At 49.0% G+C, this 26,309-nt stretch overlaps 1 protein-coding gene across 1 annotated transcript; it reads left to right on the forward strand.

Annotated features, from left to right (window-relative positions):
• Positions 1–999: 999 nt before the first annotated feature.
• On the forward strand, positions 1,000–24,323 carry NUDT3 (nudix hydrolase 3). Its single transcript, XM_032203264.1, has 5 exons — positions 1,000–1,429; positions 13,916–14,026; positions 21,808–21,852; positions 22,633–22,717; positions 23,615–24,323. Exons 1-5 carry the CDS (start codon positions 1,331–1,333, stop codon positions 23,782–23,784), a joined length of 510 nt encoding a protein of 169 aa, XP_032059155.1. The 5' UTR covers positions 1,000–1,330; the 3' UTR covers positions 23,785–24,323.
• Positions 24,324–26,309: the final 1,986 nt, after the last annotated feature.

The following is a 26,309-nucleotide window of genomic DNA, read 5'->3' on the forward strand; positions in this document are numbered from 1 at the left end:
AACTCACTTGGAGTACTTGAGCAGGCAGCAGCAGGTACAGAGAGCTGGATCTTTTATTCATTTTTTAAAAAGAGCCTTTGAAGGGAAGATCCATGTGAATACGTGTAATTTTGTTCTGGGGTGAAGAGCATTAGCCTAAAGGCTGTGCCCCAACAGAAATATTGCCTTTTGTGATATCTTCCCCATCTCCTGCCCTGCTTTATCCAGCTGGAGCTCTGACCGGAGCAGGGGGCAGACAGCTCCTTGGAGCATCTCAGTGGTTGGGGGTCTCAGACCCTGCCTGCTGCTGTCTCCCCTCTCCACCCTGCCTCAGCGGGGTGCTGCCTGCCTTCTTTTATCCAAGAAAAACCCCAAATCACAGCAATCCAAACCCCAAACCCCTCTTTTTTTGCTGAGAGCAGCCCCCGACCTGGGGGCACCCCAAAGCACTCCCCTCCCTCCCGGCCCCCCCAAGGAGCCCCTATAGGGCTCCCCAGGGCCTGAGCTGCCGCCCGGGGAGCCGGGGCTGTGCAGCCCCCCCCAGCCCCAGGGGTCTCCTCCCGGCCCCCCCCGGTGGGTTTTTACCTCCCCCCCCCCGGCCCTGCCCTTTGTTCGCGGCCCCCCGCCCGCGCTCCGCCGCTGGCGTAAGCCGCCCTTGCGTAAGTCTGCTATTCACCGCCCGGCGTCTGCGCGCTTTGCGTAGGGCCGCTGTCAAAGCGGAGCCATGTGCGCCGGGGGCCGGCTCCTTGCCTCCGCTTTTTGCGTAACTGCCCGGGCTCCCCCATAGGGTTCAGGAGCCGCCGCCTTATTCTCGAAGGGCCGCGCCGCGCCGCTGGCGTAAAGGGCCGGTGGCGAGGCGGAGGCGTGGTGGCGGTGCCTGCGGAGGGGAGGGGGGAGAAGCGATTCTGGAAGCCGAGCTGCGCCGTCTGCGTAGCGGCCGCGCGGCGAAGCGCCAGGGGGCGGCCTCCGCCGCCCGCCTCCCCCGCCCGGCGGCTTTGCGCCGTTTGCGTAGCGTGCCCCAAGATGGCGTCGCGGTCGTCGTCGGAGGCGGCGGCGGTGGCCGGAGCGTTGGCGGCGGCTTTGGCGGGGCGGCTGCAAGCGACGGGAGGGATGAGGCGGCCGAAAGGCGGCAGCGAGTAGCGGCCGGCTCCCGGCCCGCGGGAGAAAGAGGCAGCGAGAGCGAGAGACTTCGCGGGGAGGCGGGTCCCTGGCCGTACTCGTCCGTCCCCCCCCCCCCCCATACCCCGGCCTTCCCCGCCCGCCCCTCACGGGAGCCCCGGCGGCTCCTTCCCGGCCCCTTCAGGGCCTCGCCGCGCCCCCGGCCGCCCCCCTCCAGCCCCCGGAGCGGAGGATGATGAAGCTCAAGTCCAACCAGACGCGCACCTACGACGGGGACGGCTACAAGAAGCGGGCGGCCTGCCTGTGCTTCCGCAGCGAGAGCGAGGAGGAGGTGAGGGGGGGGCGGCGGGCAGGGCCCGGGGGGGCTGGGCAGGGCCAAAGGAGGGGGCTGGGGGCACGGGGGGGCTTGGGGAGAAGGGGCAGGGCAGGGGGAGAGGGAAGGGGGGAGGTAGAGGGGGCAGGGATGTGGGGGCGAGGAGGGGCAGGGGTAAGGGGGTGGGGGGAGGAGGGGTAAGGGTAGAGCGGGCAGGGGTGTGGGGGTAGGGTTAGAGGGAAAAAAGGGATGGGCAGGGGGGGAGAAGGGGCAAAGGGGGCACAGAAGGGGCAGAGGGAGAGGGGTAGGGGCAGTGCGTGCCCAAGGCTGGGGATGGGGCTGGGATCCAGCCCGCGAGGTGCAGCTGGATGCCTCGGAGCAGCCTGGAGCAGGACGCTGCCCTGCTGTCTGTCCCCTGTGGAGCAGCAGCAGGGATCTGTTGGAGGTGTTTGCACACCGGTGGGAAAGTTGGGGGTCCGCACGCCCCCTCTCTGCGTTACTAAACACGAGAAAGCTGCTCAGAACGAGAGCCTACACGCCTCGGGGTGGTGGAACAGCCTGGTAAGGAGTGTTGTGGCACGGGATGGGGTTTGGCAGTTGACTGGACCAACCACGCTGGCAGAACTTCAGTCCAGCACATCACATGAGATAGGAGAGGAAACCTGACCTTGGCTTTATAAAAAGAAACTGGGATAAAAGGGGACTGATGGAGTGCCAGAAGTTGCTGTCCAGAGAGGCTTGGGAGGAAGTGGGAATTAAAGGTAAACTGGTTAGTTTGCGAGCAGCGGCGTTGCTAAGTGCTCCTATTGTCTGTGAACTTACCAAGAGGAACTTTGCTCAGATCTGCGTTTTGCACAATTCTTTTTTAACACGGTTTTGACATGGGCTCACAGTGCTGGGGACAAACCAGGCTGCAGGTCTTTTTTGCTTCTTACAGAGTCAGGCGTACCTCGTTTCATTTACTGCCTCCTGAGTGGCAGGACTAAAGGCTTTGTTCTCCTGATTATCCTATTTGTAGCTACAGGAAATCAGACGGGAATGCAGACGGTTCACTGGAGGAAAGTAAATTAGCATAGCGTTCAGTTATTAGTTAACGTGGCGAAGGAGGCTGAGCAGAACCTTTGTAGCTGTGCTGTCATGGTGAAGTGTCAACACTTCGACTCGAAATGATCTGAAATAAATAAATATATCCAGCGTGTTTTGGTGCAGCTTGCGTCGTAGCTGGTCCTTCCCCTGACTTTCAGGGAATTTGTGGTACTTTGAACTGACTCTAAAGAAGAACGTAATCGCATTGTGTAATGATACTGGGGCTTATCAGCACGCGTGGTTGAAGGCATCTGAGTTTTCTGATGCAACTTTACACAATTTGTGAGGCAAATGTGGCAATTCCTCTCAAGGATTAGGTGTTTGGCCATGTTTGATTACGCTCTGGTTAAGAATACAAATGTAATGTTAACAGCTACCTGATGCAATCGGCTGCTGCCTCGCCGCTGGTCTCTCTTCTACATCTCCTCGATCCGCAGAGTGCCACGGACTGCAGCTTGCTTCGGGGCTGGGGGCTGCTGTGGGGCTGGCGACACGAAGGTTTGTTAATGGGAAAGTTTCACAATGCTGACCTGAGCTGGGTGACGAAGTACAAGCAAACTCGTTCAGAGGCACGCTGACTTGGGACAGTTTCTCGCAGTGTAGTTTAAGCTGCTGTTTGTTTAAGGTTGAGATTTTTAAGGCTGTCTCTGTGTCAAAGTTGTGGCTGGCAACAGCGTTTAGTGGATTCCGAGTCTCGTTTAAGCTGATGCAACCTCAGTCTTTAGTTTGTAGGACCTAGGGCAGAAAAAACCCTTTCCAGCTGCAGAAGCAGAAGTCAGGAGCTGGCTGTCTCCCTGATCGTGCCTTGTCATTTCCACAGGTCTGTTATGGACGCTGCAAACGCAGCCCTGGAAAACTTCCTACGTACCAGGGCAGCGTGGGCTCTCCCCGAGCGCCGTTCTCCAGCTTTAGGTTTGGCCACCCCGGGTGTTTGGCCCTTCCCGTGAGCGTGTCGGTGAGCTCAGGTAGCTGCTGCTCCCTGCGGTGACATGAAGGAGCACTGAGTGCCTCGTGAGTGCTGCTGTGCGGGGTGTCCTTAGTTGGAGCTGGAGTTGGCCTCCCGAGGACATCACGCGGTTGCTCAGCGCTGCTTTTGTTTTATTTATGGTGTCTGTGTATTTAACGGAGGGCTGAAGGTGCGTCGGGCGCTCTCGGCTCTGTGCCTGCTTCCATCGCTGGTCGCCAAGTGGAATTGTTCAAGAAATTCATTTAGGAAAGCTATTACCAACCCAATAGGTACCAGGGTGGCTCCTTGTGCAGATCTGCACTTCATCGTAGGCCAGGAGCTGTGTAAATCATGCTTGTGTCGATAATTTAAATCAGCAGGGAAGAAACCTTGATTTTATCATTTTTTCCTAATTATTTTTGGTGTAGTTCCCATTTGCTGATGTTTATTTAAAGTTCAATTAATTTGAGATAAGCGTGCTGCTCTGATCTCATTGCTGCTTGTGCTTTTTCAATAACTGGAAATGTGTCATCAGTCCACGTTCAATTACATACTTCAACTCTGAAAATATGCTTTTGCTCAGAAAGATTTCTTGTTTTTCATTTTCTCTTGGAAAATAATACTTTGGTGCTAGTGCTGTTATTCAGTATTGATTGCTTCTATTTAAATGGAAATTGAGATCCATTTGAAGGGTTTCTCCAGGCAGGGGGAAAAAAAAAACAGAACCAAAATATGTTAGTTAAAGATCTCTTAAACGGATTTTAAATAAATAAATAAAGGCCCAAGGCCTTTTGATAAATAATTCAAACTTGCAGTGCTGAAGTGTGATTTGCTTGTAGGCTGGGCTGCTTCTGGTTACTGCTGCTTTTAAGAGCTTAAGAAACGGTAGCTCTTATCTCTTGCTTTTCTCCTTCCCTCCCCACTATGAATTTAAAACAAAAAAAGTTTTTCTCTTTTTTATTTTTTTGATCCCCTAATTAGTTCCCGAATTCAACAGTCTTGTCAATGAACAAGAAGAAATTAGAGAAATTCTGTTTACGCTTACAGAGGAGACTGCTTGTTTTTAGGTGTTTACCCCTTGGCTCTTCAGTTCACAGGCTTAATTTTCTGTAAAGCCTTGGCAATAAATGGAGGTTGTTAGAACAGCACGTCTTTCGTTAGGCATTATATTTGCAAAAAAAAAAGAGGCTTAGCATAAAAATTCCTTGCTTCTTTTTTAGTTAAGTGATTTATTTTTTCCGCACGCTGCTTGAGGATGCATGTTTTCTCTGTACTGGGTTGGGAAGCTTCCACTTCTGGACATGAAAGCAGCTCTGGAACATTTCTGGAAGACCAAACGTTGGGTGAAAAGCTGCCTTTGTTACATAGGCCTTTAAAAAGCAGCAAAGGGAGAATTTAAGAATGAAGCTCAAATGGGGTAAAAAAAAAAAACAACAAACAACAAACATTTCTTAATTGGGCTGCATGGAAAATCCGTATCTGTGGTGCTTGTTAAGCACTGAGGCATGGCAGAGGGGTCTCTGGGCAGGACAGGGAATCACCAGGATTGACTGAAAGGTGTGAGCAGGCTTCAGAGAAGCTGGCGGCAGCAGAGCCCCAGGACTTTCAGCTGTTCAGATGGGGAAACCTCCCCGCGTATCTGCTGCTTCTGGGAGAGCAGAGAAGGGGAGCGTGCAGCTCAGGAGCTCCCAAGGCCTCTGTTCCCTCTGAAATCACCTCTTATTGCTTGTGAGGTCAGCGCCTCCCAGTCCTGCTGTGAGGGTGTTATTTTTAAATAATACAAGCATCTTTCTGTGTAGACCAGCTGTTTCACTGAGGAAGGGTTCCAGCAAATTTCCTAATGCCGTACTATTACGAGGCAGATGGAAGCCTGCTTAGCGGCAGCATCTCTGGGTTACGTTTGAGCAGAACTGAAAGGAGCTGCTTGGCCTGAAGTCCTGCGCTGGTGGAGCTACAGGTTGCAGCACGCCTGCATTGTATCTGCTGAAAGGACAAGCCGCTCGTTAACAACTGGCATTTTTCAAAGACTTCTGGAGGAAATGCTTCAAGAAGAATAGCATCCAGGGCTGCTTGTCCTTTTTTTCACTCGTGAATGGAGTCTAATTTAAGATGAGAACTCCGCACTTTCACACGCCGTCTGCTCAGCGCTCTGGCTCTGCGGTTTTCCACGTGTGCCACACCAAAAGATACGGTTTGCAGCCCCGCACCGACCCTGGCTGGGGGAATTACTTGGCATGCAGACGAACCTTTCTTTCTTTTTGCTTCTCTTGGGTCAGCTTTAAACCCAGCTGGTGTGGCACAGCACTTCTCCAGCCTTAATGGCAGGCTGTGGTGCTGACCACGCGGTGCTCCTCTGCCATCCTTGGTGCATTTGCTTCGATATAAAAATATTATTAGCTGCAGCCACTTGGAGTACTTTGCTGCCTGGAAGTAAAGGGAGCTCAGCATCATATGATCGTCGAGTGCCAGTGCAGTACGGTCTCGGAGTCCCCGTTCCAATGGCTCAGCTTGACTCTTTACCTTCCCTTCAGCTACACAAAAGGTTTGTGGTTGAAACCAAATAAAGGTCTCCCTGTCTGTTGCTAACACATTGCCACATCCCCAGTAGGATATAGGCCAGTTTAGAAATAGTTCTCTTGTTTGTGCTTCTCCTGCCCCTCTCTGCTCTGTTGGTAGCTGGTTTTCTCCAAGGCCAAGAGTTTAAACTTCTGCAAAACCGAGCTTTCATCTAAAAAGGGGTTTCTGGCTTTTCACCAGGGAAGCCTCCACGAGCAGTCTGACGAGCAGCTCCGTGCTCTCTTGTACTTTACCAAAGTACAAAAGGATGAAAGTTGTTAAATTTTCACTTATCTTACTGGAAGCTCTGTAAGCTGTTGTGAAACTGGAGAACTGAGTCAGTCTTCGTTCTGTTGCAACTGAAGGAAAGGGGCAAACATGGAGAGGGTCCCCTCACCCCTTGTGTGTGCTGAGAAGGACCCAGGAGCAGCAGCTCTGGTGGCACTTGTCTCTTCTCCTGCCAGTTCCCTGAAATCCCTTTTGTCTCTGAGCCTCTTACTGTCTGACCAGAGGCTACAGCTTGTTCCTGCCTTTCTCTCCCCATTCCCGTGTGCCACCACCCCTCTGTTATGCTCAGGATCAGTCCTGGGCCGGGTTCATCACGCTGCCCTGGCTGCAGAGCCAGGTACGAGCGGCTGGGGCTGCTCCCGAAGGCTTCGTCTCTCCTGGGCTGAATGGTTGTGGGGTACAGGGGAACCTCTTGCCCTTCAGCAAAAGGAAAATAAATCATGTGCTTGGGTTTTATCATTACGCTGTTTTTTTTTGTTTTTTTTTTTTTTTAAATCAGGAGACTCATCCTAATGCTGGGCTGCATGCCTCCGCGGTGGGGTCTCCCAGAACAACTGGGATAGGACAAAAAGAGGAAACTCACAGGTCTACCTTGTAAATAATAAACATCAGCGTTCAGGTGCTGTGTATAACACCCCGTAACAGGGAAGCAGGAGTCGGTTTCGTTAACCTGTAGCTCTTTTTCACTCCCACTGGGCGACTGCACAGGCCGCTCACGGTTCTTTCCCACGCGGTGCATGCGTGTGTCAGGGGCTGTGTCTGCAGCTCTCTGCTGGGCAGTGCCCAGTGCACACTGACTCTTTGTTCTCAGAAATTTCACGTTAACGTGTAAAATTCAGAGGGATACAATTACCTACTGGGTAGGCTTTTTTTTTTTTTTTTTTTTTTTAAACAAAAAAAAAAAAAAAGAAAATTCAGATGGTTCATGTTATTTTTACTCTTACCCACTTGGGCAGTTACTTTTTCTTGTGTAAATAACGTAATTATGCTCTATGTAGAATTAATTACTTATATTTGAAAAGCTTCTCCAGAGTTTTTGTGGCTGTAGGTATTTTCTGTGCTGTGTTTTATGAATAGGGCTTGTTAAGCAAACCAGGCAGCGTACACACAGGCAGCTGCTGACGTGCAGCCATTTGGTCTGTGCAAAAAAAAACCAACTCCCTTCATTTTCCTTAGGAAAAAAAGAAAAAAGACGGTGTAAAAGCTAGCATTCCTCTGGGAGAAGTCTGCCTGGAAGAGTTGTGCAAGAGCTATGTGGTGACCAGAGGGGTGTCAGCTGCACCAGGAGGTTATCGGGGGGCTCTGGCTGGGAGTGCCGCCTTATCAGCCCCGCGCTGCCGAGGCGAGCGGCGCCGTGCAGGCATTTCGGGTGCTGGCTGCCCCTCGTCCCCCTGGACGTGTCGCAGAGGAGCTGTGTGGTGTAACTGGGATGCAGGGAAAGGACTCTGGGTTGTCTTGCTTCGGTAGGAGTTAGCGGGCACTCTACAGTTACAAGCGATGTGTAGTAACAGCAATGTGACCCGTGGCATTTTGAGGCCGGCAGAGCAGCGCAGGGTGATTTATTATTGTTATTCTAAGGAGTAGCCTAAAAACCAATGGGATTTTCTTTATTTTTCATCTTGGTTATAACTCTGTAGGTATGATCCAAGCACTTGAAATGACCTGAACCTCTTCCAGTTCACCTCTGCCTCCTTTTTCTAGGCTCGGGCTTTCCTTTTGTCAAGATCTGTAGTGCGAACAATTTCCTCCTTGAGCTTTCCGTCATTAATTTGCTGCCTCCGTTTTCCTGATTGTAAGTCAAATCTCATCCTGCCACGGAGCAAGGTGTGGGTGCCTGTGGAAAAAAAACCTTTGCCTAAGAAAATGTGTACTGCTGAGGACCAGCAGAGCTCCTGCAGGAACGTGCTTTTCCTGGTAGGGTCAGGACGGGATTTTTCTGCGGTTTGAGGTATTTCAGTCCTGCTTGTGCTGGCTGGAAACATCGCCGTGTTTAAAGCTGGCTACAACCTGCTGCCCGCTGCGTGCTGGGTGCCGCGGGGCAATGTGCTGGCTTCGTGACGTGCCCCGAATAGCAAGAGGGTGGGAGAAGCCGTCCTGCAAACCTGGCGCTCCTCGGCACGCTCGTTTGGGCTGCCAGGAGCTTGGCAAAACGCGGGGTTTGTGGTAGCGTGAGCAGGGCTGTGTTTCTGCCAGCTAAATGGGAGGCAGGGGGCTTTGCGTGGCTTTGGGTGCCCCTCTCCTCCTCCTCTTTCTCCTCCTCCTCTTCCTCATGCGCTCGGTTTGTCAGCCTGGAGTTTGCAGCATTTCAAGGTGGTTTGATGCAGTCAGCCCCTGGCTCTGCCAGATACATGAGCATTAACTGCAGTAAATACACCTGGGGCTTGTGAGAGCACTCCCTAGCTTGGGGTAACGCATTGGAGGTGGTTGTGATGCTGGACACACAGAGCTGTACCGGCTGCAGCGTCCTGGCTGGGCAGGGGACGACTTGGAGTGTCGCTAGCAGAGCTCCGAACTGCAGCATGCAGAGCCTCCTGTTACATCGAAGCTTTCAGACAGGCAGATTGTACAGGTGAGAGCCACTGAAGTCAGCCTCCTTCCCTGCCGGTCCCACTGGAGTGTGGCACGGGCCTGGTGCCCTGATAGGGAACACTGAGGCGTGACGTGAGTCTGAAACGTCAGGGGCTTTGTGCTTGGGGCACAGCACGAGTACTGGGGGAAACAGGAAAGGAGACGCAGAGGCAGTTTGGGTAGCTGGGAGCCATAAGTTGGTTTCTGGCAGCAGAACGGGGCTGGGCCGCAGAGCACGTCTTTAACATCTTGTCTGCTGCCTCGTACCGGGCAGGGCTGCCAGGCTGAGGGTCCTGGGCTGCCATCAGCTGGGAGCCTCCTTTCCTGGAGGACGGGAGGGAAGACGGCTCATTGCTAATAACACTGGAGGCCAGCTTCTAATAACGTGGCAGCTCTTTCAGTCTTCGCCGCAGTGCTTCTGTGCAGCCTCTTTCTAGGAATCGGGTTGCCTACAATGTCGGCACTGTTGTTTTATTGATGGGAGGTTGCTGTTGTTTAAATCGAGCATCGCAGGGAAGGAGCCAGGACTCCCTCCATCCCTGTGCTGTTTGCAAGAGGGAATCCTCTGCCGTGCCTTGGTTGCCCGGCTTTTGCTTTCCACTCCTTCTGGAAGACAACGCGATGTGGAGAAAAGCAGCTGTCCGTAGTTAGGTTGTGGTAAGGTCAGCATCGTGTGCCGGGGGCTCGCGGGTTTATCCCGGTGTCAGTCTCGGTTCCCCTTTCCCATGGCTCTTCGGGCTCCGCACGGGGATCCGGCAGCTTTAGGTGCCTCGGCTGCTCCCCTGCCTCCTCCCGGGGAAAGCCTGGGGTGGGTGTTGGTTCTCTTCGGAGGTTGTTGCCGTTAGGGCTACAGATCAGGAGCCCCTGCTGTAGGCTTCAAACTCTGTTTATTTTTCTGACCTCTCTCTTATTTCATTGATTGTGTCTGAGAGCTACTTCTGGGCTGCCGTGCGCCTTGCCAAGGAGGCTTGTGTTGCTCATTTCCCTACTTTGAAATGACATCATTGTCTTTCAAATCCTGGAAAACAGAACTTGGCTGGGCGACGTGATACCTGCAAATGCTTTCCCACCAAGACTGGGCTCCAAAACCTGCCCCCGAGATCTCAAAGCCAAGAGTCTCAAAGCCAAGAGCCTCAGCCCCCATTGTAAAGACAAGACGTAAACCTGCCTTTGCGTTTTGGCTTGAATGAAACCAAAAGCCTAGGCTGTATCTTCTCAAAGGTGCCAGTGGGTTGCTCTCCAAGTCTTCCTTGAGCAGAGAGGGGACCCTTGGTGCCTTCTGGAGGGTGAGGGAGAAGTGGACGTGAATGCAGGACTCCAAAAAGGGGCAGCTTCGCGTTACTGCAGCTTCACACTGCTGCAGCTCCGGTGTTGGGGGTTGCGTTGCCCGAGGTGAGGGGCGCAGATGACTCGGCTGCACCTTACAGATTAAACTTGTGCAGTTCCAGTTCTGAGAAATCTGGTGTTTTCCTCCCTGCTTTTAAGCAGATGTCAGAGATGAGTGACATTCGCTCTTTTTTTATGACTGTTTTGATTAAAATCTCTTTGTTGCTCTATAGACAGGTGAATGATTTTATGTAATAACGAAATTCACCAGCAAAAATGGAGGTAGCAGGGATGTGAGGTAGCAGCAGGTACCCTTTAAAAGCTGTTGGTTTTCTGTTGTAGAACTGTGTTGGAGTAGGCTCTGTCTAACTGAGCACTTGAACAACGTTCTTGTAGTGCCTTGTTGTAAAGTGAAGGGGTAGCTGCCATTCTCCAGCTTGTCTTTTAGGTGGAAATTAGAGAAGGATTCCAACCTTTTTACAGCAGGAACACAAACCCGCATTGCTCTCCTGCAAGGAGACCCTGCTCTGCTGGTGTCCCCTCCTGGCCAGGTGTGTGGTGTCCCCCCAGCTATCGGGGCAGAAGGTCTCTGCTGAGGATTTCTTATCTGGGAGGCAGCGTTCAGGCTGGGCCTCCCACACACGAATGGCTTTCAGCAGCTCTCGTGTTCCTGGGTTTGGGGCTGGTTGTAAGATCTTACGACCCAAAGCCACGGTTCAAGTGACCTTTCTACTGCGCGCCTTTGAATGCGTTGCAGGTCCTGGGACTCGGGACGTTTTTAGATGTGGGGGCTCGGAGTACGACAATGTCTCACCCTCCTGGTGAACCAGCTCCCTTTGTCTTGGGGGAGCTCATTGGGAGCAATATCCTGTTTAAAGCCGTTTTAAAAGAATGACCTTGTAGGGCATGTTTCCTGCTCTCTCTTGATGGGATTTCCTTTTTATTAAACAGGAAATAGTCTGATTACATAAAAGTGTGAGAATGACAGGTTTTTCCTTCCCAGCGAGGGTTGTTCATGCTAATTCTATTTAGAAAATGCTCAACTGCCAGACCAGCTGAAGTTAATTTACTTTGCCTAAAACTGTTGTTTACACCTCAAAGTTCCTACTGGTGCGTTGGTGAAGCATTGTCTCAGCCTGAACAATCCAGCAGCCTTTCCTTTAGAAGTCTTTGTACAGCCGTTCCCTCGGCAGATACTTTTTCTCACAAGTGGAAGGTGGCAGGAGTTCAACGCCGTGACCTGTGCTCTGCTGGTGTGCAGGGAGCTGCTTCTGCAGCTCTGCTTTTTTTCTTTTCCTTTTCCTTTGAGCTGGGACTCTGCACTGAAACCAGAAACTGCAACCGTGAGTCTTCCCTACCGAACAGGAAAGGGTCTGCTTGAAATGGCTGTGACTTTTAACTTTGTCCCCGGAATCACCTCCTGACCTGGAGTTAGGAATTTCAGCCTGAGCTCTTCCGTGAGTGGTGCTGGTGATGAGGCAGGGTGAAGTCAAAAAAGCACTGCAATGTGATGAGAACAGACACCGGGGGAAGGTGGCACAGGCCAACTGCACGCCCTGCGTGCTGAGCCTGCAGGGGCTGTGGAATTGCAGAATATCCGAGTTGGAAGGGACCCAAAGGGTCACCGAGCCCAAGCCCTGTGTCCCCACAGCTGACAAAGCAGAGGTGGTTGCTGCTGGGCTCCTCGGAGCCCCAAAATCGCTGAGGATGAGTGAGGGCACGCTGCCTGCGTAGGCTGGTGATGGTCGGTGTGCACTGGGCGTCTGGGGAAAAGGAATTCTGCCTTCCCCTGGGGAAGGCCAACGCCACGGGGTGTTCATACAACGTGGGTGCTGCTCCACCACATCACACGGCCTGCATGATGAGCAGAGCAGGGGCAGTGGTTAGGCAGCTCCATTAGGAAGCTGCAGGACGAAGGGAGCCCCTTGGGCTTAGCTCATTTTGGCCTGCGTTCTGACTGCCTTAATCCGATAGACGGGTGGGGTAGTGCTCGGGGATCGGAAGGGGATTGCTTAGTAAATGATGCTGCTTCACGTCTTGCAGGGTGGAGGTGTGGGTTCTGACCAAAGAGGAGGCTTTGAGGCATTATAATTAGTAGGATCCACGGAAGGATGCTGATTAGGGATGTTCTGACACCTGAGAGCCCCAAGTTCAGTTCCAGGCTTAGGAAAGGTTAGCCCAGCAGTTGCCAAACGTTTGTTGTGACCCCTCTTCAATTTCTGCCTTTAGCTTTGCTGTTCCTGCAGCTGATCTTGGTTCTCCTCAGCCCTGCCCCAACCCGTTGGCCACCCTTGTGCCTGGGCCCCAAAAATGAAATCGCTTTGTGGGGTGGTCAGCTGGCAGCTGAGAGTTTCCAGAGGAGAAAAGTCCTGCAAAACTCTGCAATCTCGAGCTTGTTTCTGCCTCAGACGTGTAATTCTGAATTCTGTAGGTAGATCTCTTCTTGATAATTAGTGCAAATCTTTTCCTATGCTACTGGTAAATCAACATTTACACAGTAAAGCCTGGGACTTTAGTGCCTCGCACAGTTTAACTTTGAAATGTCTGATTGAAACTGTTACAGCTGGCCTGTAACCTAATTGGACTGGTATGTTGGAAAGTTTCTGGAGCAAGTTCCTTTGGCTGGGAGCTTTGTGCCAGTGAAATGATGAAGTATAGCATGATGACTCTAATGAACAAGCTTTGTTTAGAGAGCTGAAAAACAGTATTAGTTTTGTTTTTAGTTTCCATCTCTGCTCACGGATGTATTGCAAGTAAGTTTAATAAGCACAGTGCCTCGGGATTCTTTGGGAAAAGCTTCATCCAGTTGAGCTTGTTAGCTAGCTTTTTGTTTCCAAAGGACAGCGAGGAAGTTTAATAAGACAAAAAGAGAACCGTACCGAGCAGAATTGCATTGGGATAAAGTGTTTCAAGAAATACCCCACAAAGAATGCTTATGAAAGATGACTGCTGTGAAAATGGTCGAATGCGGTTGAATCATTTTCCTGATGAAAAAACAGCCCGTCCACCTCTGCAGCCCTTTGGCAGGGCTTTTAGGTGGTTTTATTTAAACTTGTATTTTGCTTAAACACCCCCTTGGACAACCTCATCCAAAGCCCAAGTAACCAAGTGCTGGCCCCAGAGCTGACTGAGCTCCTCGGTGCCTGCTACAGAGGAAGGGGCAGGCGGGGAGGTTGAAACCCTTCCTAAAACAATTCCCTGTCAGGTTTTTAGTGGGCAGGTACCTGCCTGGTGCGTATCATTAATGTCACTGCAGAGGTAAGCGAGGCCAAAGGTCCTGATAAAGGTAAAACAAGGAACTTGTGCAGAGGGTGGAGGTGCTGAGCAGCTCCTGGGCAGCCTCATACTGCACGGCACGTATCCCCAGCTGTCAGCCCGTGCAGTGACTGGGTACAGCAGCTCTTACAGCGTGCGTATTGTGGTGCTGTCTCACATAGCAAACTGTTGGTTTGGTATGCAGAGGCTTAATTTATTCTTCAGTGCTCGAGAGCGACGAGAAGGTAATGGTTGAAATAATTCAGAGTGCTGGAGTGCCTCGTTGGCATTGAGCACGCAGCCTGCACAGCTGCCTGCAAGGGGGTAAAGAAATCGCCTTGGGAAGAGCGGAGCATTTCCAAGGACTGGCGTTGGGTTGGAGGTGTGAGAGGCTCAAAGACACCTCTCCTCCTGCAGCTGGGCTCTGAGAAGGAGCGTTGCTGTGAGCTCATCCATCAGCTGTGCTCTGCTCTCCGCAGGTGCTGCTGGTGAGCAGCAGTCGTCATCCAGACCGATGGATTGTCCCTGGGGGCGGCATGGAGCCCGAGGAGGAGCCCAACGTGGCTGCGGTGCGAGAGGTCTGTGAAGAGGTAAGGACCCGAGGAGAGCAGGGGCTCCTGGAGCTTCGCTGCTCAGTGTTGGATGGGGCTCTGGGAGGGTTCTCAGCACTCCAGCTCCTTTTCATGAGGTGGAGAGAAATATAGGGTCACTGGTGACACCCACATTGTACGTGGGAGGGAAACCCTCAGTGTTGTAGACGGGAGGGAGTCCTAAATACAGACAGCATAGGAATGTAATTAAGGCTCTCGTTTGGCATTGACTTCTCCTCACCTGAAAGTTTTAACTGATAATGGATAAAATGAAGCTCTAAACTTTTGATACATACGATGATGTTCTGTGTTTTGTTACCTTTTTGTGAGGTACGCTTTCCTAAAAGAACTTAAGAAAAAAAGCTTTGCTTTTGTGGAGCTAATAATGAGGTATAAAATAGAAACAAGCCCTTATGAGCCACTGAAGACACCCCAAGTATCATAGGAATGTCAATAAGTTTTGGTTTACTGTATATTTTGAGTTTTCTATGAATACCAGAAATTGATCGTAAAAGTTACCATAAGCAACAATTTCGGATGTGTTCATGGCTTTGTTTTTGAATTGGAGCTGTTTCAGAAATGGGGTCAAATAGCAGCATATGTTGAACTGTATGGAGAAGGTGTGTGCTTCTTGTAAAGCTAGAAGAACGTTTTTTTAAAGGATTTTCAAGTCAGCAAATGGTAGTTGATTACACTGGACATAAAATTGGTCTTTAGAACTGAATATTATCGAGTTGGAGGGATGCATGGGTTCAGAAACGATTAACTGGCTATGTATGGATGACCAAGTAGGTTCCTAGTTACATAAGGAAGGATTAAAATGCTTTCAAGAGGGTTATAAATCTTTGTGCTGTAGAACAGAAATAAAGAGCGAATTGATGGGAGTTGGAAGGAAGCTTCCCCAGTAGCTGCCCTATTTGTCTTGTCTGTCAAGTTCCCCCCACAAAGTACTTGGCCATACCTGTTGCTTTCTAACAATGTTTGATATTTGGCCTTAATGTGGCAGCTCCTGAGCTGCGTGTTTCTCTTGGGATGCTTTTATAATCCAGCAGTTTATCAGAAAGCTATGAAGCGACACAGCGACTTTCTTTTTTTAGGTCTCTCTAGTTCTGTGGATTGCTGCTTGCAAATTGTGTTTCCAGCTTGTAGTACAGCGCTGGCTTTTTTAGTAACTCAGTAATCAAGCCAAAGTGAGTTTAACCAGAACAACAGAAGTGTTTTAATTACGATATTTAATTTATTACAGCCTAATCGTTGTTAATAATTAAATTATTTGCTGCAGAAGTCCAAGGTTCATTCAGGAGATGCGTGGCTTCGCCTTTCACATCCCTAAAATAAATCTGTATCGACCCTCCCTTTCTCAGGCAGCGCAGAGCTTGGAAGAGTTGCTCTCTTTCCATGACAGCTCAGTGGCTGAAAGGAAGCCTTGGCACGGGCTCAATCTGCAGCGAAGAAACTGGTTTGGGCTGGCTGAGATAATCCCCTCTCACTCAGCTGGTGTTCCCTCGCTCACGTGGACTGGTGCCGAATGAGAATGTAATTCAAACTGTGGCAGCCTGGCAGGGTTGAGTCATTCCCAGCGCAGTGCCTCTCTGCTCGAATGCCGCTCGACCAGCAGTAAGCAGCTCCCGAGGCAGCAGGAGGACGCCCAGAGCCCCTCGCCTCGCGGCACCGAGCCCTGTTTGATGTGAGTGCAGGGTGGGAGGCTGAAACGCGGCCATCCAAACCTATAATACCAGCCTTCCAACAAGTGGCCTGCAGAAGAGCAGCCTGTCGTGTGTAAAATTACCTGAGCTCTGCTGCAGCTGATGATGATTAGGCTAGCTGACACAGGTGGAAAACAGGGGCCAGCTTTTATTTGTGCCTTCCTCAAATGTGTTTGTGTTCCAGGACTCCGCTCGTGCTGCGTCCACCGAGTTAGAATGTGCATCAGCCGCCTTCGGCTCGGCGAGCTGTTTACTGTAAAATGTTGCTGGGGAATGTGCGTGCAGGAGGGGAATGTTTGCTCTGCTGCAGCTGTGCTGCTGGAAAGCACTCGTGCACCCAGTTTCCCAGCTCGTGCTATCGATTTGGCAAGGCGGCGTTTTTAGGAGGCTGCTTGCTGGGCAACTGGTGTGCGTGCTAGCTGGAGCTTGCTGGTGTGAATTAGGCTGGTAATCCCTATTCGTCCTTTCACGTGAACGTAGGCTTTTTCGGGGAGGTTGCAGCAGAGGCTGCTTTCCCTGTAGGTTTGAGCTCTGAGCTCCTCTCCTGGGCCAGGTACGTCTGGCGGTCACAAGGAGGCCCAAGCTTAGCTGAGCAGATGGGTTCTGCTGCTTGTGTTGGGAGAGAGAAAATCCCGCGTCCCCTGTGCCTGTGAACACACAGGAACTTTTATCCTGAAAGAAGGTGGCTCTTGTGCTGACCAAAGCTATGGCAGAAGTTTGCAGACTTTCTTTCGCTGCCTTTGGTATGCCTTTTCCATTTTAATAAGAGCCAGTTGGAGGAGCTGGAAGGACTCATTACCCTTTCAGTTGCTTGTGGTCTTTGAAGATGACAATAGGCTGGCTTTTCTCAATTCATTCTTTCTGCATGGTATGCATTTTCTTTTTTAAAGCACGCTTCCCCCAAACTAAGAATTTTAACTTCTGCATTCACTCTTAATTCCACCGTGTGTGTGTTTGAGCCTGTACGCGTGATTGCTGCAGCGATCGGCACTTAGAGGAATCTGACTTTTTCCCTCCTTGCTTTTCAGAATTTTGATGTTGCTGTGCTGAAAATAAAACGTTAATTCTGAGTGAAACCTGCGATCCCTTTGGTTAGTCCTTGTCCTAGTTTGAGGCAGTCCTTATCTACAGTAAGCTGTGCCAGCAGATGTATTAAAGCAGACAGGTACCGACACTTGTCACGCTCACCATTGTCTGCATGAAATGCAAAGTGACTGAGGTCTTGAACATTCTTTCTAGGCAAAGCAGCAGTAGACAAGCAGGCTGGCTCTGAATGAGAGCAGTGTTTCAGGGTAAAACTGCTTATTTCTGACAAATTGTTGAAAAATGAGGTAGTCGGTCTTACAAGGCTGCAAACGCCAGGTATGTTGTAAGGTTCCCCTTCTAGAAAAATGATGTGGCCTTTTAAAACAATAGTACCAATGTAGTATAGTTGTCTTCATTCTTGGATTTTTTTGCTGTTGCATTCTCTCCCCAAAATTAATTTCATGTTGGGAGTAAGGGTTTTTTTTTATGGGTGTGAGCAACTGGTGAGGAACATGTTTTAGAAATAGATGCCTTAAATTAAACTTATTACGGAGCGACTTTGAAGAAAGCCTCCACATTCATCTGTTAAACCCAAAGGCATTTAATTTTGCACTTCCAGCATCTTTCACATCCTGACCTTTAAATACTTAGCAAATGTCAAGTTCTATAAAGCTACGAGCGTGTTAGTCATGCTTTCTTCATGGGAACCAAAAGCCAGATAAGTTGTGCCTCATCTGCGATCAAACAGGCAATTGATGCCGGTATCAGAACTAGGCCGTCATGCCAGCACTTTGATCTGGTCGCTAGACAGTAGCTTTCCTCTTAAATGTGTTTTATAAATAATCTGTTCCGTTTCATGTGTTTTGGGTGTGATGTAGGGTATGAATAATGACATCTTTCAGTGCTAGGGAAGAAGGAAAGATAGGAAGCCCCGTATCTTTATTTTTCTTGGAAATCCCACGTCAGGGACCATGAATGAATGAATGACTGAGGTGATTGCTTTAAACTCTTCATAGATTTAGGAATGTTCAGTGCAAACAGACCGAGTTCACTACTGCCTGCTGCCTTGTGTGCTCGGACCTCAGAAAAATGAGTACAACGTTTGGGAGCTCTTTGGTCTGTTAGGATGCCTCATAAATGCGAGAGTGTATTGGTCGTATTGCAGGAAAGGGTTAGGTGGGGAAGTATAGCCCTCTGTGAGGCACAAGGAAGAAATTTTGCCTATTTGCTGTAATTGGTGTCTTTGGGACTTGTCTAAGCTAGCAGTCCTGGCTGTGATTTACTGCCTTCAGTGCTGCAAGTGCTAGAGCAAAGATTTGGGTGTTTTACCACAGTCCTCCGGCCCAGCAGTAATCTATAGTAGATGCAGGCTTTGAGCCTAATAGAGCAAAGTAAAATAGCTGAAATTCCAACCCACATTTTCCTTAGCTCAGATGGAAGGAAATAAAAGCTGTCCCTAGGAACAGATGGTGTTGCTGCAGGCTGCTTTTTGCATCTGACCCGAACTTATTTTCAGCTTTGAAACCTGAACCTGCTGTTCTTGGATGTCTTCAGTAATTTTTCTTTATTAAAACAAGTTGTTCCACGAGCAGCAGAACTAGTAAAGCTTCATTTCCTCTAGATTTTTGTTCCTTGTCCTGAACGCCCAGCCCTCCCCTCGGGGCGTGCGGCAGGGGTTTGAAGTCGGGCGCTGTTTGGGGCGGCTGGGTGTTGCTGACACTCGCACGCTCTTGCTAAGCCTGCCTCTCCTTGCAGTTGGGGCTACGTTAGGACTGGAAGCTGATTCGGGTCCTCTGTGTGCTCGGAGCAGGGGATGTGAAGCTGGCTTCGTGAGCTCTGTCTCCTTTTAGGAGCGTGCCTCTTCCCGGGGATGCTGTCCTTCATTTTATTTGCTGTATTCTCACACCTCCAGGTGGAACAGCTGCTGGTGCTTTCCTGCCCCTCTGAGGACGTGTGTGGATCCTGAGGATGGCAGCACAGGCTCCGTGTGCGCTACTTCCAGTGCTTGGTGGGGGAACGAGAGCCCAAATAAATTGTGCTGCTTCTGCCAGGCCTGTCAGGGCAGAGGATTCCCGATGCGTTTACTACCGAGGAGAAATTCCAGAGTCATCTGGTGCAAATTAAGACTTAGATCCGGCTCCAGTCCTGGATGAGCCTGTGACTGCACATCCAACTTTCCAAGAAAATGCTCCTTGTGCTGCAGCCAGGGAAGGTGCTGAGGGGTGGCCCCTAGAGAAGCGACAGGCAGCGTGCTCCAAGAGCAGTTGTGCTGGTCGTTATCTGGCTTGCTTTGGTGATAACAGCCACAGATATTTAACTCTGGTATCTTAGGCAACTTTGTTAGAAACTAGTGGGAGACCGAGTTCTGCTTCGTGTTCTCTTGTGCCCTTAAACAAAGCCATGACTGTAGGGATTCGGGCTTGTGGTGTGCAGGTTAAGTGCTGTATCAGGAACTGCTGTAACTCAGCCCGGGTTGGATGTGTCCTCTAGGTTTTGAAAACTCACGGTACCAGTAAATTTGGGTTCTAGAGCCGCTGGACTGGAGGATTTCATGGTTGATGTGCTCTGCAGCCTTTAAGGCTTTGGTGTTTCTCACTTCTGTCATGGCCAACCTGAAGTTCATTGGAATTGATCCGTTTACGTTGCCGCTTGCTACTGCGTGTGGTAAATTCATATCTGAAGGAAACTTGGGCACTTCTTTGAGTTATAATAATAATTCGGTGTGATTCTTCCTACAGCACATTTGTCTTGGAATCACTTTTCCTGCCTTTGTGGGTGAATACAGCTGGGCAGAATGGAGAAGGAGGATCTTGGTTTGCAGACAGCGTTATTTTGCTCACCTCTTGGCTTAACTAGAACACCAGGCAGGGCTCCTCCTGCCTGTATTCGTTCAAGCATGCTTTTAGAGCTGGGAATAAGCTGCTTGGGATGCTGGTCGTGCAGTATTCCTGCTTCGTTTCCAGGCTGGGTAGTTGCCTGGAGATAAATTTGTCTCTAGTCAGGTAGGAGAGTTTGCTAAACCATCCCAACATCGACGGCTTTTGGTTCACTGCCTCTGCAGGTGAGGAACGAGAGCGGTAATTCATTAATATGAATCAATGTTAATCAATAACCTTCAGGAACAAGTAGAGAAAACTGGCTTAAGATCGTTATTTACCTAAAATAGCTGATTACACTTCACTTTTTAATATATTGAAGTATGCATGTTGAGAAGGTGGAAGCCTTGCGTTCCTCTTTGTTACTGCTAGCTAACTGATAGGACTGCTTATCTTTTTTTTTAAAAAAAAACAGCATTTGAGATTGCTTAAGGAGTTCTGTTCTTTGAATGAAATTCTTTTGCAGCATTTGCTGTCCAGTTCACTTCTGCGAGAGATCAGTCCAGGTTAGCAGCGGCAGCTCTGCAGATGAGGTAAAATCGCTCGCCTGCAAAGGTCAGAACCAGTTATCTGCCCCTGGTGCGCGCACACGCGTGCGGTGACCTTCACGGAATTGCTCTTTGACTCCAGAAATAGCCCGGTGGTTAATAGGCAGTGGCCCACCTATGGGCTGAGCAGGACGTCAGAAGCACCGGTGAGAGGACGCATTTTGCATCCAAAAACAACAGAAAAGGTTCGGCTGAGAAGCTGCTTCCTAGAAGCAGAGGTCAGGCAGCGCCTTGCAGGGTGGAGTTGGGTTCTGTGGGTGCTGGTGGCAGTGGGAGCTCTGAAGCCCTTTCCTCTCTTGGGGCGGCCCTGCCACCAGCTATTGTTAGAAGCAAGAGCGATGTGCACTCCGGCAGCGTGGTTCTGCTGGCCGTGCTTATTTAACAGGAGCCTACGTAGCCTTTAATTAATGAAAGGTCTCCCTTTCTGAAAGCATGTGACTGTACAGCAGCTGCTGAGTAGCTGAACAAGCAGAACGCAGTATCCTGGCCGCTTAGGACAGAGAATTTGTATCAAGTGTGTAGCTCCCCTCACCCAAATAACTTTTTTAAATAAAATAAAAAGCCTGATATGCTCAGGTCTGTATACCCAGGCTGCAGGAGCACTGTTTTCCTGAGCTGCTCAGGATGTGTTCCAGCTGCCGAAGATGGCAGTGAATTTACCTTCCAGACATGGCTGGGTTGTGTGCCAGGTTGTGTGCGTTGCTTCTGACCAAGTAAGTCATGGAGCAAAATGCCATCTTCTCTGGAGCACTCGAGCTCCAACCATTTACAGCCGTACAAAGAAGGGAATGTAAATTATTGGGAAAAAAGGAGGGGGCTGGGGGCAGGAGAGTGGGCTGGCATTTTGCATTCGTGCATGAGGCAGGCACCAGAGCAGAGAGGAGTGAAGCAGCACTTAAGGATAGGGACCAAGCCACAGCAGCGTGTGGATGTCTAAAAAGTGGCAGCAAATCAGGTGAGGAGGGAAGGTGCTTGGTAGTAGTAAAATAGACGCAGCTGCTGCTTAGATCTCTTCTTGATTTGTCTCTGTTGATTCAGAAGCCTTCCTTCAATGGGTAACTGAGTTTTGTGGTGTATCAAAATGCGTCGTGTTGCTGTGAGGGAGCTCACCTTACCGCTTTGCAAGTGTTTTATGTTTGCTTCTGTTTGCTCATGCAGATGGAGGATGCCCCAAAAATCCTCGAAGCTGTCGTGTTGCTTTGGTAGTGTAGGGGGATGTCTTATATGTGCTTCGAAGGCATTTTCTTAAGCTGCAATTTTGCATAGGTAGAACTGCTAAACACCAGAGCAAATTTTATCCACGCTTAGGCTAACCTTAGAGGAGATTGTGGTGGCCGTTCAGGTTATGTTAGTAACTTGTAAGAAGAAAAAAAAGACACTTTTTTTTTCCTCCAGACTGAATCCAAAATAGTTCGAATACAGAAAAAGAGAAGAAGTGCTGTGAATGCCTGCGTGGTTAGAGCTCTCGATACATTTGTCGTTTCTCCTGTGACCATGTTGTTCTCAGACTAACTGAATTACAGTGTTTGCTTCCTGCCCTGAAGGAACTGCTCCTGCACAACAAATGAGGAAATCTGTCCTGAGCTGTCGCTAAAGCCTTTCTTTTCTCTTTGAACTCTCCATAGGCTGGAGTGAAAGGGACGTTAGGAAGATTAGTGGGAATTTTTGAGGTAAGTTTCAGACGTGGTTGGGGTTGTAAAGTTTTAATGTATAAAATCCTCTTGGAGGAAAAGGCACTGCCCAGCTCGTTGTGAAGGAAACCAGATAACTGGTTTGGAGAAAAAATTCAAACCCCTTGCTTAAATAAAAACTGAGCTTTTCAGTGGCATTGATCATCTGCAGTTTCATTTGGAGTTACTAGTGGTAATCCAGTGCACCAGCGAATATTTCCAGTGCCTTCATACCTTCCTTGCTGCCAAAAAAGCCACCCATCGGGAGGGATCGGTGGCCCTCAATTTTTTAGCACCTGCAGTAGGCAGCTACCAAACTGGCCTCTGCAATTTGGAGAGGGGTGTGCGCTGCTGTTAGGAGTGCAGTGGGTGCTGGTCAGGTGCATCCTCAAGGGGCACCAGGCACCTTGAGCGCTCTTCACAGCGGTTATCTCATTATTTCAGTTGTGTAAAACAGATGAAAATATTCCCTGTACTTTTTTTTTTTTTTTTTTCCAGCTGAGGAACTTAGCTGTAACCATTCCCATCCACCAAATACTGTCTTGCAGATTAGGAGCTAGACTTTCTGGCTGCAACCCTATTAATATTTTCAGACCAGTCCTTTAAAATGCACCATTTTTAGTAGCTAAGAACTAATTATGCTGTGAGAGAAACCTCTCTTCAGGTGTGGCAGCACCAGAGCTGCCGTAGGCAGCACAAGCTGTAGTCGCTGTGCCCCATGTGCCATCACCTTTTCTCTTTCGGTAGCCTTGTCGTTATCCTGTCCACTTTGCCTTCCAGAATCGGGACAGGAAACACAGGACATATGTTTACGTACTTATTGTCACAGAAGTATTGGAAGACTGGGAGGACTCTGTCAATATTGGTAAGTCCCTCATGCTTGCTGGCATCAATGGGTTTGATGCAGATGAAACGCCAGCGCGGCGTCCCCCTGGGAGCTGCAGTCCTTGGAAGAGTGGTCGAGAAAAGCTGCAGTACCGTGCCCTCTGCTTGCTTGGGGAAAAAGTTGGGGTCAAATTGCTGCCTTCAGTCTGTGGCCCAGGAGAAGTCATTGCAGCTGTACAGCTGCCTCTACAGCAGCTTTGGGTTTAATTCTTGCACTGTAAGATCCTAGGCAAAGAGCATGAAGAGCATCCTTTCTAAAGCCAGAAGAAAATGTATGTGGGCAGTGTGGATCAATCATTCCCTGTTCTCTTTTAGAAATCTTTGCCTTTAAATCAGATTCCTCAATGCAAACGAACCTGTTGTTCCACGCAGGGTTTGCCAATAGCACAGCAGCACCTGTAGCTTCACTTTCCTTGGGCTGAGTTCAGAAATGGTTTTACTGACAGAGTAAGAAATGAGCGCTGCCCACTGAGAGTGAAGCCACGTGGAAAGTGTTGGAAATTGGGTGGTAGTTGGTGCGTGTTGTCTCGGGTTGTCCTGAAATGAGTATCTGGCTTGAACAGGGATGGCAGAAGTGGGGAAAAAGATTTTTTTTTATAAATTAGGAAATGCAATACCATTGTGATGGGGTAGGGGATGTACTGCTCCAAACAGATACCTGTCACGGGGATAAAGGAGCCTTTGATGCGGTGTTTGGAGTGGGTGGCCCTCGAGATCACAGAACACAGAGAATTTCCTGGTGCCTTTTGAACTGCTGCTTTGTTACGGACTGAAACGATTCTTGCAGCACTAGCGCGTGTGATGATGATCGAAAGCTAATCAGCGTAGAGGAGATAACAGTTTTGTTGCATCTACTGATTTTTCTTTCTACCCGCAGGAAGGAAAAGGGAATGGTTTAAGATAGAAGATGCCATAAAAGTTCTGCAGTATCATAAACCGGTGCAGGCCTCGTATTTTGAAACCTTGAGGCAAGGTTGTTTGGCAAACAACGGCACTCCAGTCATGACCACGACATACTCTGAGAGCTCTGTGTCTGACATCAGATGACTGAAGACGTCCCTGGGAGAGCAATTTTGAAAACCAGACTGAAACATGGATTTCCCTCCCCCCTCCCCTTTTTCACATGCCTCCTCTATCAAACAAGGCATGGGCAGCAGTCTGTGGCAGAGCAAGTGTTAAGAGTGCTGCAATTTAGTGCAAGGTGGGATTTTTTTTGTTGGCTTTTTTGCTTTTTGGATATGTATTTTGTAAAATACATTTTGTGCATGAAGTGCCCCTTTCCCGTTACACCGCTTCCATGGCCTGGTGAGCGAGGCTGCCAATTTTGCCTCTGCCTTGTGTTCTGAAGTGTCCCGTTCGTGTCATCCCAGCCATAGCCACTTTTTTTTTAATTAAAAGACTTCAAATGTGAGATCAGCTCTTTAAGTCTTAGTCTGTACTGTAAGGTGCTGTTCAGACCTGTGTGGTGGTCACTTTCAGCGCATATGTATAAACTTTTTTTTAGGTGGAGAATCTAACGTTTTAATTTTGCGGGAATTTTTTTAATCCTGGTCTGCTTCTGAAAAGAAAGGTTCATAATTAATCTGTTTGCCTTTTGTTCTTTTTTTTTTTTTTCTTTTTTTTTTTTTTTTAAATACACGTTCTGTGACAGTGCTATTGGCTGGGCCAGTTTACTCCTCATTCAGTATCCCCCGATTTAGTGCAGTGACACTTGAAGTTGAGGGCAGAGTTTTGATCACCTGCAGACATCCCTGCTGCTCAGTTGCTTCTCCTACAGCTTCCGCCAATGTTTCTGCTTTTTACATCAGAGTGAAACAAAAGGAGTTGGGCTTTTAACACTCGGCCAAAAATACATAGCCTCAGAAACGCTACGACAGAAAATGAATTTAATTGTCTGTGGTAGGAATCAGGGATTCGGAGCGGGCTCAAAGTCTGACAAACTGGAGCGTCGATCACCAATGCTGTTCTGCTGATCCTGCTGCGTTCTGCTGATGTCTCTTCTTGTCCACATGCCTTATACCGTGCTGAACTGGATATTGTAACTTGTGCTAAAGCATCGGATTGTACTCACTGAGTGTTACTGCACGAACCCTTGGCTGGATAACCATGTGTATTCCTGAAAAAGGAGTCCTGGGGGGAAAAATTCAGGTGTTCGGTCTCTCGTCCTGTGGTTCTGCAGCACTTGCAGTTGCACCGTGGAGCGTGCTCAGAATGTTTAAACTCTCCCTCCGTGAAAGGTACAGCTGACTCCCGAGCAGAAGTGCTAGTTGGAGAAGTACACCGTTCGATAGGATAGTTCCCCTGATGCATTGGCACACTTCACTTTTGTTTTGTTCTGTTTTTATTGATGTAAGTTTCATGCTGTCTTGATTTGCCAACAGTGTTGTCTAGTTGAGAAATAAAATGGGAAGGGTTGGGGCTGGGGGGTGGGTTGGGACAGGTACAAGTTTTGGGAGGGGCATTAATTAATCCCTGGCTTGGGACAAGAAGTAGTTGCTGGATTCAGTAACTTCTCCTTTGTCAGAGCATAGCCAAGATGTGAAATTAAATCTGCAGTACTCTTTTTTTTTTTCCTTCTTTATTTAACAAAAAAATATTCTAATAAATACTCACTGTTCCAGAGTTTTTCTCTCTTCCCAAGAAGTGCTTAACATATGAAAATCTGATAGAAATATCCATGGAGCCTGGGACGAGGGGGAATGGTATCCTTGCTGGTTTGGCAAGAAGCTGTTCATTTTAAGATCCTATTCTGTTCCTGTTCTTGTTCTCCCTGCTTTCATCGGTGTGGAGTAGCCAGGCCAAAAGCAGTGCCAGTGATTGCTAACATGAAAAACCATGCAAAAGAAAAAGCTGAGAGGCATTATTCAAGAAGTAGCTTGAAATGGAGCGTCTGGAATCGAGCCTAAATTACACCAGTTCAGTTCACTTCAACTTAGAGACGAATGTACAATACTTCCTTGCTCTGTGCTGATCGGGCTGAACCAAACTTTCAAAAGGGCTTGAATATATCGTATCTGGAAGTGTACAAGAAATCCAAACAGTCCGCTGTCACCGAGCTGCGAGTGGTACCTAACACAGCCATCTACTGCCTTCGATTGAGTTTTTGTCTTTTCTGTACAGGTTAGGATGTTGGAAATGCTTTGCAACAAAACAGCTGGTACTCCTGAAAGAGTAACTGCAGTTTTAATATCAATAGCATGCACACTTTTTTGTTTTTAAACTAAAAAAAAAAATGTTTTTACAGGGCTGTTAAACTGACAATTTAGGGTAGAATATTGTTAATGACTTGCTAATGGCTTATTTGTTTGGGTCGGAAAAATAAATTGTGCCAAGAAAGTGTTCTAATGTGGCATGAATTGATGCTGTTACCACAGTACCATCGAGTGACTGAGGTTATGCCTTCCTAACTGGAAATAGCTCCTGGGGTAGGAATAGTTTTTATTCAATAGGTGTGGAGTTCAGAACGGGCCTTAGTCCTGTTCCACCTAAATCTGGCTGCAGCACCCCAATTCCTGTCTTCCTCAGCATCTGAGGTTCTTCCGTAGCAACCGATAGCGCTGCACGCTAGGGCG

This window comes from Aythya fuligula, chromosome 25, assembly GCF_009819795.1.
Source record: "Aythya fuligula isolate bAytFul2 chromosome 25, bAytFul2.pri, whole genome shotgun sequence".
Classification (NCBI taxonomy): Eukaryota; Metazoa; Chordata; class Aves; order Anseriformes; family Anatidae; genus Aythya; species Aythya fuligula.